At 42.6% G+C, this 16,495-nt stretch overlaps 1 protein-coding gene across 1 annotated transcript in view; it reads left to right on the top strand.

Annotated features, from left to right (window-relative positions):
• The window catches only part of LOC126249291 (neuronal PAS domain-containing protein 4), a 462,434-nt gene that overhangs the window by 91,591 nt on the left and 354,348 nt on the right, over positions 1-16,495 (top strand). The window contains exon 2 of the mRNA XM_049950945.1: positions 7,828-8,012. Coding sequence (XP_049806902.1) covers positions 7,828-8,012 — 185 coding nt within the window. The remainder of the gene's footprint in view (positions 1-7,827; positions 8,013-16,495) is intronic.

The following is a 16,495-nucleotide window of genomic DNA, read 5'->3' as shown; positions in this document are numbered from 1 at the left end:
TCCCTGACCCCACCGGGAATCGAACCCGGGAACCCGGGCGTGGGAAGCGAGAACGTTGAAGCAAGCAGTCATTAACCGTGTCAAATAGAAATTTTGCCCAGGTCATGCTCAGTCCCTTCCTATAGTCGCCCAACGACATTTCCCAGTACACAACAGTGTCGTCAGTAACCTCTAATTGCTGTTCACCCTATCCAGCAGATCGTTTATGTACAGCCAGAGGTCCTGTCACACGTCACTGGGGCAACTCTGACGTTATCGTTGCCATCTTCAGTGATATCACGAAGGCAATCGACTGGGTACGTTTCTAGGTTTCAGAATACTCTGCAATTCTGCAGCGAACGAAGTGAACACCGCGATGGGCACATAGTGACCAAGTATTTTGGATGTACTCCCAGTCGAAAAACGCTGCATTTTCGAAGAAGCTTCGAACTGTAGAGTTTCATGTGTCTCCCAGTAAATAATATTCCGCGCTCGAGCTCTAGTATTTCGCGATGTCATTCAGTGAAGTGGTGCAGTGTTTGAAATATTGAGCTTTTAGGGAAGAATGTAGTTGAAGCTCCATCTGACAACCCAGTTTAGAATTTCGCGATATTCGTTTCAAGTGAATGCGAGGTGGTTGTTTAAAGGGAGGGCCACGGTCTATTCCTACCTTAATCATCCTCTCCGGATGATGGTTCCATCTCCTAATTACCTTGATATTTATGGGACATTATTTTTCAACAGGTTTGTTTTCTCGTCTTTGAGTGGCAAACATAGTCGAAGACGTATCCAAACGCATTAGTGAGGGATACAGAAAAAAAAAACTTTTTCTTTGGTGTCTGTTACATGCATGTGAGTCGCATGTTGAGAACTGCTAATCTATCACTTTTGGCACATCACTGTATCATCTCAGGGCCTTCCTGTATAAAGAAACGCTACAGATATGAATTTAATACGCCAAGGGAAGTAACACGATCACACGACTGACTTATCTAAGTCGAACACCGGAAGTGTTCTTTTCAGAAGGACACAGGCGTTTTCTGCTCTGTCCTGTTCGTATTCGAGTTTGTGTCCCACCTCAAATGACTACGTCGTCATGTTCCTTCCTTCGTTCCTTACTTACACATAGCTACGATAACACACATGTTGGCTTCACATCATCAGAGGCCTCGTGCCACAAGTTAACGCACATGACATAAGAATTAGTGGATACTGGCAAACCGACGCGAAATTTTAAATGCAGTGCAAAAAATAAATCACTTAACGATAACTAAGTAAACTGACACACGAAGAGCAAATCTAGTTAAAAAATACAGTAAGTGAAACAGTAGCCCTTTTTTATTTTACAACAGGCAATTGATGATTCAATGCAGTACATGTGGTATTACTTCAGCTGCAGCACTGAGCACTGGATTCGAAGGAGAAAAGATCGAGTTTTTAATATCTTCCCGAATTCATTCTGTAGAATCATTCCATGTAGACTTCTAAAGGTCACCGGTACGAGCATCAAAATTTAGCCGTAACCATATATTTGGCTATAAATGTGGTGTTAACAGTGTTTTTACTGTGAATGCCAGTTCCGCACTGGATGTCTCCGTTGAATCATTCTTCGTTGCCCATATGCTCCGCCTATCGGTACTGAATAGGTACTTGTACGGTATTAATTGCTAGACTCTATGGAACGAGTGGTAAGAGAAATGACTCGGCGAGCTGTAATCAATTCCGTTAACAGCGCACTTTATAGCGCTGCACTTAACTACATGGCAGTGTCAATGGGCGGCCGTTTAGAACGAAATGTTTCTCGTTATTGCGAGGTCGAAATTCAAAATCTGTAACTCATTTGAAATCAGATACTGAGCAAATGTATCGATGAAGGAAAATGTAAAGAGATACCTTCAGGCCTCTGTGCGTCAATTTAGGATGTGCATTCTTCATGGTGCCCCACGTACTCCAGTGTTTTCTGCCACGAAGAGGCATACGTTTCATACCACGATGGCTGTTATTACCAAGGTTGGACACAACGCCGATAAACTCCAGGAGGCTCTCTGAGAACCTAGTTCAATTAGCATTCTTCGTGTCGGTATCCCCGATGTCCGCATAGATGTTTTCGAAACGTTTTCATTGTTCCAGTGGTCTATCGTTTACAGTGCCGCAATTATAGGAAGCTTTGAGCCCCTTTTGCGCTGTTGCCATGGTTAGAACATCGTGAATTGGCGAACGAGCAAGTAAAGAATATTAAGACAAGGAAATTAATAGAATATGTATTTCAGAACTTATTAATGACCTAAGATATTGGGTCACGGTTAGATATGCATTCCATATTTTATTTACTGTTTATGGTTAAATGCAGTTGTTCTAGCCATTTCAGGTAATTTATGTCTATCATAGTTGTGGAAAACGGTTTACCAAATTTGTGTCAATTAGTTGCAGACCAAGTGCAACCCTCGACAAGTGAGTGTGAATACGCTAAACCTTGTCTTGTAAACATGTAGCGTGAGAAACTAAACGAGAATGGCGGAAGCTCGATGTGCCTTTGACGAGGCGTTACAAGAAGTAGATACGAGTTTGTCTCCATACGCAAGAAAGATTTATTGAGATATAAGAAAGAGATCTAAGGAAAAATTTCGAACTTGGATAAGCGCGGGACTATCGACTAGTGTCTGTTGGTCAAGCGAGGACACGTAGAGATAATGTGACTCGAAGACATTCTGACTGAGGGGTGCAAGTGCAACGCACAAGTGTACGGATGGATAGTGATTATAGATGAAGCATTTCTTTGCCTTGGCCGGATGATTTCGAGCAAAGACGTCGATTTGCTCTTGCACATTATTAAGCTTTATAAAATGATATGAACTGTTATATTAAGCGTTTGCTGTCACTATAACAACAACAATAATAATAAAAATGGTTCAAATGGCTCAAGTCATCAGTCCCCTAGACTTAGAACTACTTAAATCTCACTAACCTAAGGGCATCACACACTTCCATGCCCGACACAGGATTCGAACCTGCGACCGTAACAGCAGCGCGCCTAGAACCGCTCGGCCACAGCGGGCGGCACATTAATAGTAATTATTATTATTGCTGTAAGCGTAATGACATGTTCCATGATCAAGCAACATAGACACTGATCTCTTACAAAACAAAAATAAATATACGGTTAGTGATCGAAAATTCCATTGGTGTACTGCCGGTTTATAGTCGGCAGCAGGTATAATACTTCGGCAATCAGACATGTCCCATGTCAGCCCATCTGCCGATGGCGACAATGACTCGGCACTGCAGCGGAGAACTGTTCGATCAGCTAATACGCTGCGAGAAACTGAAGAACCATAAATAAATAGTTGATGTTTCACTTAAATATGTTTCGTAATTTTAGCACTTCTCACCAGATCAGCACGACGAGAAAGATCGCACTAAATGATGTACATGACGTATAATTGTTGTGCTGCAGGGCAAACGAACCTAATGCCAAGGCGAACAGAATAGTTCAGCGTGCCAGGTAACTGAAATGTTGTCACACTTTGTACTGGTGCCAGGCGTGGCAACCAGGCGCAAGAATGGTCAGCAGAGCGTCGTGTGTGCCCTACACATGGTACCTTCCATCTCCAAGGTTTCAAAGACACTGTGCTTTTTATGTGCCGCCTTGTGAATGGTGTGCCGCGAATACCTCGATTCGACGAAATCCGCACCCGCCGGTTTGACATGAAGCGGTAAACAAAGTGTTGGCAATAAGGTGGTTACCGTGTACTAGCGAGGGCTGTAAGAGAAGATATATGGGCAACAGTGTAGCAAGTAACTTAAAAACTGAAGGACATTAACAGCCAGTGACATATTAAAAATAGCTACCTCCTCGTTTCCGGGTATAAAGCCGTCGTTCCTATACGTCTGCGCGTCGTGGGGCACGGAGATTGGACAGGGCCACAGAACACTACTGTTGGACTTCCAAATGATTCACAATGTTCACCTGGAGCGCTGAGATACCGTACACGTTGGTACGTGATAATTGCAGACTAATAGTACACCCAAAACCACATGAAGTGGTGATTCTTGCTTAGGTTGTGGAGCTATTCTCGAGTAGGGGATGTATAGCCTGCATGTGATGAAACAGGACTCTGTGTGTACAGGAAGACAATGGTCCCATCTCATTGCTCCCGGATTTTATCTGAATAGTTTGACGTGCATCTTTATTCCACATGCCATCTTACACGCGTGGCAGAGGGTACTATTAGTACCACTATCATTTCTCCCTTTCCAATTCTATTCGCAGATGGTGGTTGAGAGGAACGACTGTAGATCAGTCTCTGTATGGTTTCTAATTTATCTGATACTTCTTCGTGGTCATTTCACAATATGTGAGTGGGAGCAATATATATTTACTTTCCTTGGAACATAGGCACTCGAAATTTTAACAGTTATCCTCTGCGTAATTCACAACGCCTCTCTGACTTCTGCCACTGGAGTTGACAAGCATTTGTGTAATGCTCTTGGGCTTACTAAACGCCCCGCGACAAAACGTAACGGTTTTCTTCGCATCTTTCCTATCTGTTCTACTGATTGTGCTTGATAAGGGTCCCAGACTGACCAGCAATATTCAGGAATCAATCGTACGAGATATTTGTAAGCAACTTTGCCTCGTAAGTCATAGAGGGAGATGTGTGCGCGTTGGACACAGCTCAGGCCGTCCTCCGGAATTTGTTGGGGGACACTGAGTGGTGGGAGATCACGATAACTTCCTAGCGCTTTTGGTGTCTCTTGCAGCCCATACCAGTAGATGAAGGTTTCTGCACGCTACTATGAAGATTGATGATGTACAGGGTGATTCAAAAAGAATACCACAACTTTAAAAATGTGTATTTAATGAAAGAAACATAATATAACCTTCTGTTATACATCATTACAAAGAGTATTTAAAAAGGTTTTTTTTTCACTCAAAAACAAGTTCAGAGATGTTCAATATGGCCCCCTCCAGACACACGAGCAATATCAACCCGATACTCCAACTCGTTCCACACTCTCTGTAGCATATCAGGCGTAACAGTTTGGATAGCTGCTGTTATTTCTCGTTTCAAATCATCAATGGTGGCTGGGAGAGGTGGCCGGAACACCATATCCTTAACATACCCCCATAAGAAAAAATCGCAGGGGGTAAGATCAGGGCTTCTTGGAGGCCAGTGATGAAGTGCTCTGTCACGGGCTGCCTGGCGGCCGATCCATCGCCTCGGGTAGTTGACGTTCAGGTTTCATAACTAAACTTTTTCGTAGGACTCTCCATACAGTTGATTGTGGAATTTGCAGCTCTCTGCTAGCTCTGCGAGTCGATTTTCCTGGGCTGCGAACAAATGCTTGCTGGATGCGTGCTACATTTTCATCACTCGTTCTCGGCCGTCCAGAACTTTTCCCTTTGCACAAACACCCATTCTCTGTAAACTGTTTATACCAACGTTTAATACACCACCTATCAGGAGGTTTAACACCATACTTCGTTCGAAATGCACGCTGAACAACTGTCGTCGATTCACTTCTGCCGTACTCAATAACACAAAAAGCTTTCTGTTGAGCGGTCGCCATCTTAGCATCAACTGACGCTGACGCCTAGTTAACAGCGCCTCAAGCGAACAAATGTACTACTAAATGAAACTTTATAGCTCCCTTAATTCGCCGACAGATAGTGCTTAGCTCTGCCTTTTGTCGTTGCAGAGTTTTAAATTCCTAAAGTTGTGGTATTCTTTTTGAATCACCCTGTACATTGCTGGCCAATATAGTTGCAACACCATGAACGCAGGATGCAAAAAACGCCTAACTGGCGTGAACTGCACACATGCTTGGATAAGCAAATGGTCATTTCGGCGCAACAGCACAAAGTGGATAGGATAACGCCTTCTGCATTCCGTATATAAGGAAAGATTACGCAACGGGTTTCTCGTTCATATAATAGCATTTGTATATTGATCGGTTTGAGAAGACTGTGTTGTGTCTCGTGTGAGAACAGGAACGTCTACCAGCATATGTCAGAATTTGGCAGCGGCGGCAGTGTCTTGGCCTTCCGAGACTGCGATTCATCGTTCAACGATGTCGCTGTTCGCACTGGCCGGGATCCCGCGATTTACATGCCACTATGGAATAGATAATATCAGGAGGGCTATTATCAACAATGTGCAGGATCTCAACGGTCCCTTGTGACTACCGCCAAGAAGGGCGAACACACAGTTCGTTCGACCATGCGGGATCATAGAGCTACGCCTCATACCTTGAGATAGGAAATGGGCTTGTTTCAGCACAAGAAGTATCCGCACGGAGAGTATGACAACGTACGGAGCAATTTGGACTTTTTGCAGGGCGGGCACTGTTGCGGTTTCCCTTGACGCGACAGCAGAGAGGCGCGCCAGCGAAACGACAGCATTGGACACGTAGGTGGTACCAGGTCATCTTTTCAGACAATTATTCATTCTGCATACAGAATCAAGATGGTCTTATTAGGTTGTGAAGGCTCCGAGTAGAACGGACGTTGCGAGATTATAATTGACAATCAAAAAGTTTCCGTTCGTGCATCCCAGAAACGCTATGCGACTCAGGCAAAATCACCGTGAGCATTGAGGCAACCATCCTACCAACGCACCAGACCGAAGATACCCGTTTGATAAAATACCATGACCTGCTGTGTGAAGGAGTCCATCATTGCCTGGTGCACATACGATTTAGATTGGAATCGTTGACCCTTCGAGATTTTTCCCAAGCGACCGAAGACTTGATAATCGCATTGGAAGAGATCCGGATTATAGGACTGTTGCTAGAGTGTTTCCCACAAGAGTCGGTCCGTAATGGATGAGGCTGGCCTCCCAGATCGATCTGTGTCACGTGTCGAATCGTGAGCAGCACTGAACTTGGCACACCATTCCAGAACAGCTGTTTTCGACAGACCACTGCCCCATACACAGTCTTCATTCTCTGATGGTTGTCTACCGATGTTTGTCTTTCGGCAGCCAAGAAAAGCATAACTGCACATCTGTCCTGTTTGGATGCATTTCATAATGACGTCGCAACAATTCACGTTTCCGCATTTACAACAAGCACGTCGGAAAGACACGATTTCCGCACTGATCCCTTGCCTGCATGTCGGTGCTTATATACCTGCTACGGAGTCGCTCTGCGTTGCATATACACTGCAGCAACGCTCTCCAACAGAGACATTTTGATTGCTCCCTATACATTAGTCATCTTCATAAGGGCTCGGCACCTGGCATGGTTTGCCATTGGGTACACAAAATGACCAAATCTGGTTCTCATAGCTGGCAATTTGGACGCAGCCGTTACATTTATGACGTGTTAAGACTGCTGTCTTTTTCTATTTTCGGAGTCATTATGGCGTCATCTTTCAACGAGATAATGCAAGACCGTATGTTGCCCTTCCTGTCCCGATCTACTTGGATACAGAGAGTAATTGAATGTTGCTCTGACTAGCACGTTCTCGAGACCTCCCACCCACTGAAAAATTTGATCATGCGTTGCCGCGAGTAGGGTTCACCAGTACTCGTCAGCCACTACGGCTGATGAACTCCGGCAGAGAATTGAAACAGCACGGAATGACTTACTTTTCTGTCATGTAGGCTCAGTTCGACTCGATACTCAGTTGGATTAGAACCATTGCTGCTGCCAGAGTTGATAGCTCTGTGTACTTAAGTTCGCACCCTCTAGGCCTAAATCCTCAAATCATCTACTAATTTCGTCATGTGTTTTTACGACTGTGTTTTTCACTCACTATGAGTAACATTTCGTTGTTTGCTGCACTTACCGGTGTAGCAGATTCGATGACCAGCAGCGTATGAAGCCAATGTGGTCGTGTTCCAGGTGGTGCTGGTGCAGGGGCACTACCTGTCGTTCCTGCCGCTGTGCTCTCGCAACGAGCCCGTCTTCCTGGCCACGTGTACGCCAGTAGCCATGCCCGAGACGCGCGAGTGCGTCGTCCAGGGTGCCACCAACGTCTTCACCTCCATCCACGCCATGGACATGAAGTTCATGCACATCGATAAGAAGTGAGTACCCTCACCACCTCTTCACGTAGGATCTCTTCGCAACGCTGTTCGGCAAACGACGTGCTGCTTGACGATATAGAGATGCTGGCTTCTGACTATACAGGGTGATATCGCTAAATGGGGACAAACAGCAGGAAACGATTCCTGAGTTGATAAGAAGCCAAAAGGTCATATGGATATAACGCTAGAAAAGCGTTCCATGGTAATTTCACCCACTTGAAGGTGAAGATAAAAGATTGCTGACAGTGTAGGTTTCAGTGATTGAAAGTTCACGCAGCTAAGTGCAAATTTTCTGTCTTTGATAGTGCTTTAATGGTATGGAGGCAGCAAACCATCAGCATCGATTCAGCCTCAATGTGTGACCGCGTCGTTGGGGCAGTGAGCCTTCCACTACCTGTGGTTGAACTTGTCTCCCATGCTGGAAGACGTGCCTTTGCTTTTAAGAAGGGTAAAGTGGCTACTACATGGTAGAGCTCCAGTTCTTTTCCGCATTTCCGCGCGGAGACATCTCGATAACATCTTCGATGACCACACATTGAGGGAGAACCTGTGCTGATGGTTCGCTGCAACCATACCACTAAAACACTTATGAAGACAGAACATACCCACTTGCCTAGTGTGTTCTCATGTGTGCTTTCAATCACTGAAACCTTTATTGTCCAAATCTTTTGTTTCCACCTACAGGTGGGTGTACCTCCCTTCTAATTTATTTCTGGATATACACCCAGATCACGTTTTCAGCTTATTATACTGTCAACGACCGTTTCCTTCTGTTTGTTCCCATTCAGAAAAATCACCCAGTATATGGTTTAGGGGCATTCAATTTCGAGACTTAACACGAAGAAGCGTCTCCTATAGCGCAATGTTTTGGGGAACGTGATAGGACCTCGAAATTTGTATCATATTAATGTACTTATAAATAACTGAAACATCCTAGTTAATATAGCAATTGCTTGCTTTTAATATAAGTCGAAGACACAAAGTTTGAATAAGAGAACGTGATTATTCTCATAGCACTTTATAATAATGCATATCCAAGGCAACAATTATATTGCGCAACTTCCCGAATAGCTAGATTCGGCCTGTGGTCACCATAAGATTGGAGGTGTTATTATCTTCGCATATAAAGTGTCACTAGAAAATATGTCACGTTATTATGATACTGAAGAAAGCTACCCGACTAGTATTGGGCACAAGTCGATCATCAACGGATACTTATATGCAGAGTAGTCCGAAACACTTTGAAAAGCTTGTTAATGTGTTGCTGGGTGTGTTGCGATAAGAAATAATTGTTAAGGAAAAAATTCAGTACGTTGCGCCGTTTCAGACTCAATTAATACTGAAGTTAGCCAATCAGGCGATTGCGTGCGCAAATTCAAGCGGCCCGCTGGATACAAATTAGTGTCATGTCCCCATAGCGTAGATGATAGCTCACGAGACTCAGCCTTTGGCTCGGGTTCGATCCTCACTACCGTCCCAATCCCAATTTTTGTATCACCCTCTTGTTCAGTTTTAGGAAACCAAACGAAGAACACGTTTACCGACACCATCTCTAGCTGGGCGCTTGAATTTGCATGCGCAACCGCCTGATTGGCTAACCTAAATGCTAATTTACTCGGAAACGGCGCAACGCGTCGAATTTTTTCCCTTAACTATCATTTCTCAGCACAGTACAGATTAGCCGGTAATAAACAGAATCCTGAAAACGGTGATGATGTTTTGGATTTAACAAGTCCTTCATTGTTGTTGTGATCCTTAATTTGAGAATTGTGTGTGATGCAGCTCTTAATGCTGATCTCTTCTGTGTAAGTCTCTTGGTCTCTGTATAACTACTGCAAACTTCATGTATTTGATCCTGCTTACTGTATTCACGCTTCGGTCTCCCTTCCGCCAAAAAAAAAAAAACAATCCTTCTTTTTGGTCACATGGAAGCAAGAGCTCTCTTCTCTCTAACTCAGTTCAGTAGTTTATCAGTTACCCGGTCTACTCATCTAATATTAAATATTCCTCTAAAGCAATACATTTCAAAATCTTCTATCACCTTTTTGTCTGTAGTGTTCATCATACGTTCAAATGGTTCAAATAGCTCTGAGCACTATGGGACTCAACTGCTGAGGTCATAAGTCCCCTAGAGCTTAGAACTACTTAAACCTAACTAACCTAAGGACAAAACACACATCCATGCCCGAGGCAGGATTCGAACCTGCGACCGTAGCGGTCGCGCGGTTCCAGACTGTAGCGTCAGAACCGCTCGGCCACCAGCGGCCGGCGTTCACCATATGTGTCTCACTTCCATGTAAGAGTACACCCCAAACAAATATTTTCAGAAAACATCGTATGTTAACATATCATTGTATCGATGCCTAGGTCTCCCTCTACAACTGTACCCCGTACAGTCCCTTCCACTACCAAAGCCCTTGATACCTGAGGATGTCATCTTTTAGTCAGGTTGTGCCATAAGTTTCTTTTTCTCCTTAATTCGTTGCAGTACCTCCTCATTTGTTATTCGAGATACACATCTAATCTTCAACGTTCTTCTATAGTACCACATTTCTAAAGCTTCCATTCTCTTCTTGTATGGACTGCTTATCGTTCACGTTTCACTTCCATACAAGTCTACGTTCCAGACATAAACCATCGTAAATGATTTCTTAACACTTCAGCTGATATTGGATGTTAACAGATTCCTCTTTTTAAAAAAAAATCCCTTTCTTGCTATAGCGAATCTGCATTTCATGTCCTCTCAACTTTCGCCATCATTAACTATGTTTCTGCCCAAGTAGTAAAACTCATCTACCATTTTTAGTGTCTCATTTACTAATATACATCCCTCACCAACACTTGATTTAATTTGACTACATTCCATTACGCTTGTTTTATTTTTGTGTATCACGAGCGATCTGCCCCGGCTTTGCATGGGAACTCCCCATCGCATCCCCCTTAGATTTGGTTGTAAGATGGCCCAGTGGATAGCTCGTCCAAAACCGAACACAGATCAAGCATTAAAACAGGAAGAATGTGTTCTGAACAGTGAAAAAAGAAACAAAATGGAAACAGTGAACGGTCCAGGCGTAAGATGTGCAACATCGAGTGAACTGCAACAACCACGGCGTCGTTGTTGTGTCGTCGCGGTGTTGGACTGCGATGTGGGATATCCCTGTCCAGATTTCTCTCGTGCCCCATGTTTTTGTCTTCACAAAATTAAGAACTGTCCATCCGGTCATTAACGTGTCTGTTCGCTGTATTCAAATTTTTGTCTGTGTCGTGGTGTAACGTTCGTTTCCAGTAACGAGGTACAACGAAGGGACCTCCAGACGTACATACCTCCTATTTGTTCTACAGAAGTGCCACACATTATGACGCTTGCGTTTCGTTTTGGAATTTTGATTCTTAAATTCACTTGATGTAACATAGTTAACACCCGTTTACTTGCTGTTTTCATTTCTGTGAAAGGTCTATGCGGCATCCCGCCTGCTCTCACTATTCATCACATTTACTTGTGACAGTAATATGTTCTTACTATGTGACTCACATTAACCAGTGTATACTATGACAATTTCCAAGAAGACAGAAGGAGAACAGACAGGTCAATGGCTGGACGCACAGTTCATAAATTTACGAAAAAAAGGAGCACGAGGGAGATCTGAACGTGGATCTCCCGCTCTGCAGTCCAACACCGTGACCACACAACCAGTACACCGTGGTTGTGGCAACTCGCTCGATGTTACACATCGTAAGCTGGACCGTTCACTGTTTCTATTTTGCTTCTTTTTTCACAGTTCAATACATCTTCAGCCCGTTTTCATCCTGGATCTGTGTTCAGTTTTTGTCGGGCTATCCACTGGGCCATTTTAGAAATAAATCTTAGTTGGGTGCGATGGGAGGTTTCCCTTGTAAGACGACTTGTATGGCGTAGTGGTAGTAAACTATACACTCAAACATTCCTCGAGAATCAGACTGCTAGTGAACCATTGCTACAGTATTTCCTGACATTGCCCTTCAAATACAGCAACAAAAAGGCGTCGCGGGACTTCAAGTAGCTCCAGACAGGTTGAAGTCTTGAGTTTTTCAATTCTTGTTCTTTTTATTGACCTTAATCTACGGAATTTCTCCTCTGAAATGATATAAAATACATATACATTACTGCCTTATTTCTTGTTCATGAATTCATTTAAACAAACCACTGTGCTGACGTGACGACGAACGTTTGTCAGTTTTCAGACCGGAATTTGATTTTTTGAATCACCCGCCTCCGAGGGCAATTATTTAAGAGATGGAGACTCAAAAGCTTTCAGATCAGTTGAGGAAGAGAAACCATATACAGAAAATGTAACTATCACTAAATTGGAGTGCAAAGATCATATACAAAAGCGAATGAACACGAGACTGCAATGACTGAAAACTGTAAACAAAGGTAAGAAACTGGAAGATGTGAGACGATAAGATGATAGGAACAGACTCACAGAATTTTTCAGGATAAAATCCAAAACTACTGTAGCATAGTCATCAGGAAAAATTTTAGTACTGTAGAAGAAAAGAGAACAGCTATATTGGAAGTTTTGCTTCACTTCTCTTCAACAGACGATACACCTGTTCATCGCCTGTGCCCTCCATGAAGGAATTTCTAGTACAAATACAACAGAGCACAGCAAAATGTTCAAAAATTTGTTCACAAACCAGGTACGTCTTTTGCCATAGTGGGGGTCTTGAAAGAAACTTTCAAAGATTTGTCAGATGACAGGCTATTGAAAAACTCTCTTCACCGCCACACCCAGAATCCTAAGTCCATCTACAGCATAATCTGGGTCGTAATTCTCAAGACAGTGTTCGTGTCAATTAGTAAACTGAATTTTTGTGTCCTCGATGCAATAGTAACGTTCATTGAGGGAAATGCTGCAAGGTGTGAAGTCTGAAAAAAAGCTGATACAAACTATTGGTTGTTTAGCAGTGAAACAAATGTTAAATTTAGGTAAAGAAAGATTTAGGCAGTCAGAGGGAGCTTTTGGAGACCGCGGAACAAAATGAAGACAGCGCAGATGAACAGGAAAAAGGAAATTGCAAGATGAGATGGAAGAGGCAGTAGACTGCCGATCATTAAGAGTAGATGTGCAAAGACCACTTTAATAGTTGTTTCCCGTAAATTTTGTTTTTCAAGGATAAACTACACTTTTTCTCAGCTCCTGTTTGCTGCAATATGTTGGCACTTACAGGGAATACGCTTTGGAGTATTGTGATCGTTTTAACACAGGGGTTTTCTTATGTTGTAAATCTCACAGAAGTTAGAGCCATACATACAAAGAAAAGTGTAGATAGTTTTTTATTTATATGACTACTTGTTACAATAATAAGGATTATCTTTAAACTTCAGAAATCCCTCTGTTAAAGTAGTTATAAATGTGTAGCCTATAAGGCACATTTTTTCAAATTTTTATTCCCAATGTTTTGTGAGAAATAAGTATTACATTGGTTAAGGTAGAGATTTCCTACCTGTCTAGAGCCCCTTAATTTATAATATATGTAGATTATGACGTTAATTCTGGTAATTACTGAACGAGATGCCAGTTCACACATAGGTACATCACGGGTCTTTAGGTGTGTGTGTATACCGTCCAACAAACAAAGGTAATTCACAGTGAAAGTAGTGTAATGAAAAGAACATATTTTCCCCTACAGTTATGTGAATTCCTTACTTGAGTACCACAGGACACTGGATCCTGGTAGCCACATCCGCTGTGTCCATCTGGCGGGCGGGCAACTGCAGCTCGGACTGCCGAAATTTGTTTCTGTCAGTGAAGCGGCCTTTCCTACGAGAATATTCATTAACAGTGATAAACTGCGCGTTCATGCGAAACCTTAAATATAAGGTTACGCCGCGCGCGCCGGCACGACTGGCCGCTAATAACGCGCGACCACACGCTGCTCCGGACGCGCCTGCGCCAAACTTAAATCAGGGCGACGCGCCGCTCCAATTTAATACCCGGCTGCTCCAGCGAAATAGAATCACGTCACAAACAGTAGACTTTATCAACTTTCTAAAGCAGCTGCTAATATTCTTTTTATCTGGCTCGTTTGTTTGTTCCCGTACACTGAACGCACGCGCTAACGCAATTAGCGGACGCGCATCCGCGTCTTTCGGTGTTTTTTTATTGCTCTTAATATTAATGATCGCGCAAGTTGCAACGTAGCCTCAGTCTTATGCACCTAGCGGCAATACGTATGTTCTTGTCCAGTATCTCAGATACTTGTCGTTTTTCACGATCAAAACAAGTCCGGTAGCGACGAGCGTCTGAGGTCTCCAGGACAATTTATGCATTGAATTATTCTGGCACGTGTGCTATATACGAGACTACTAACTAGGTCATAATTTTAGGGAATTTGTATCTCATCAGCCAATTCAGTTTTCCTGCTGGTCTTATTAGGGAACTGGAATGGATCTGTTTATTTTGTACAGTAGTTTGGTAACAGGCGGTGCCTTGCAAACGCAAGCGTATAATTAGCTGATGCCGTTAAAGCATATTTTGTGCTGTAGTCCCTTGTGATACACATAGTTATTGGCATGAGGCGTTCCGGCAACATGCTGACATCCAAAAGGTTTCTGCGGATCCTATTTCATCATTTAAATATGACTTTTTCCCTGTGTTTGCCGCTCACTGCATCTCGCTGAAAGAAACGTGATGTGCGAGCTGAAAAATGCAGACCACTTTCTATTGACTACCTGATATTATGTTACATTCAGTTACATGGATCTGATAATCTGTAACATTGTACAGTACAAAAGTACAAGTTATTTAACCAGACAATCATGAAAAAAGTACAGCTACATAGATCTTCGCTAAAAAACTTGAATAACGCTGGTACAAGAAATAATTTTCGGAAATTCCCGTTACAAACTTCTATGACTTGTAGAGCGGTGTGAATACAAAATACTTTGAACTGAAAACCTATGTCCAGAAACGTATCGTTTCCGTTCTACGACAGTTTCAATTCAGATGTTTAAATCATCCACTTCTACATCTAAATTTGAATTAGGCGTGATGTAGTGTAGCTATTAGATAACAGTTCTAAAGGAAACATAACGAAACATCCGTTCATCACTTAAGAACATTTGTTTGTATTGACACTTAAACATTACATATTATTACAAAACAAAAAAGAACTCAGCATAATGTACGTACGGAACGGTACAGACGCATTGCAACATCAGGTAACCATATGACGTAGTACACGTCATCCTGTCAGCTCTGCTGCATACCAGGACAAGTAACTCTGAAACCTTTCTCTTACCTTCACAAAACGTGGAAGCGTAACACATCTTAAAAGAAACCGCCGTAGAACGGAAACGTTACGTTTCCAGACATGGGTTCCAATTCAAAATATTATGTACTCACTCCCCTCTACTAGTCCTAGAAGTTGTAACGAGAATTTTCGAACACCCTATATAATATGGTGACATATGCACATATTTTATCCCCAGGAAGCTAGCGTGCTAGTGAAACGCATCCTACCAGTTTATCTGAAGAATAAAAATTGACCGGAGCAGAATGAATGTGCTATTTTTTAGCGATGTTCTGAAGTGAAATTTCGGATCTCAACGATTAGAATGTGTCACACGGAAAAAATGAAGATATAGCCATTCTGTCACCTGAATATGTACGACGATTCCTTCCAGATTCAGGGACAGATGTCGCAGTGTAGCTAACCAACCAGGCACCTTTTCGGAGAAACATAGTTCGATTCCTATTCCCAACACTCTCGCGCTAAGCCTTCACTGCAGCCAGAGGTAATGCTGCTTCCTTACTAGCGCTCGCTACTTGTTCGACTGTCACATTCATACAGATATTCTGCGCCTCGTGATAATGACACAGATAAACCAATAAGAATACATACCAGTACCTGGAAGTGAACAATGTGGAAGCCCTCGTCATTGGATGCTACTGTGACGCCGGAAGTATCTGTTTCTCCTTGTGTGACTTGTTATTATTTCATAAAGCTTCCAAGGGGGACAAATATTCAATTTTATCTATAATTCGCAGTTAAGGATGTTACTGTATTCAATATACGTGAAGGGTGCATTCTGTCATTCCCAAATATTCATAATAATTATTTCCACACAGTCACATTTGTATTCTAAAGTATAAATAATAATTATTTGTGGAAATAAAATTAACTTTACTGGTTATATACAAATAAAAACAAAAATTATTTAAAAAAGATAATAACTGCAGTCGTTTCCATAGAACAAACATTTCGTAGGAATATTTGTCTTTTATTACAGTACACAAGATTTTTCTGTCCCTCTGCGTCACTCATTAGTTACCTTGATTTTGAGACAGATGACGTCGTAGGAAATAGTTTTGGTCCAAATGGCTCTGAGCACTATGGGACTTAACATCTAAGATCATCAGTCCCCTAGAACTTAGAACTACTTAAACCTAACTAACCTAAGGACATCACACACATCCATGCCCGAGGCAGGATTCGAA

This window comes from Schistocerca nitens, chromosome 3 (genome assembly GCF_023898315.1).
Source record: "Schistocerca nitens isolate TAMUIC-IGC-003100 chromosome 3, iqSchNite1.1, whole genome shotgun sequence".
NCBI classification, from domain to species: Eukaryota; Metazoa; Arthropoda; class Insecta; order Orthoptera; family Acrididae; genus Schistocerca; species Schistocerca nitens.
The sequence above is the reverse complement of the archived record's forward strand: the minus strand, read 5'-3'. Positions and strand labels throughout refer to the sequence as shown.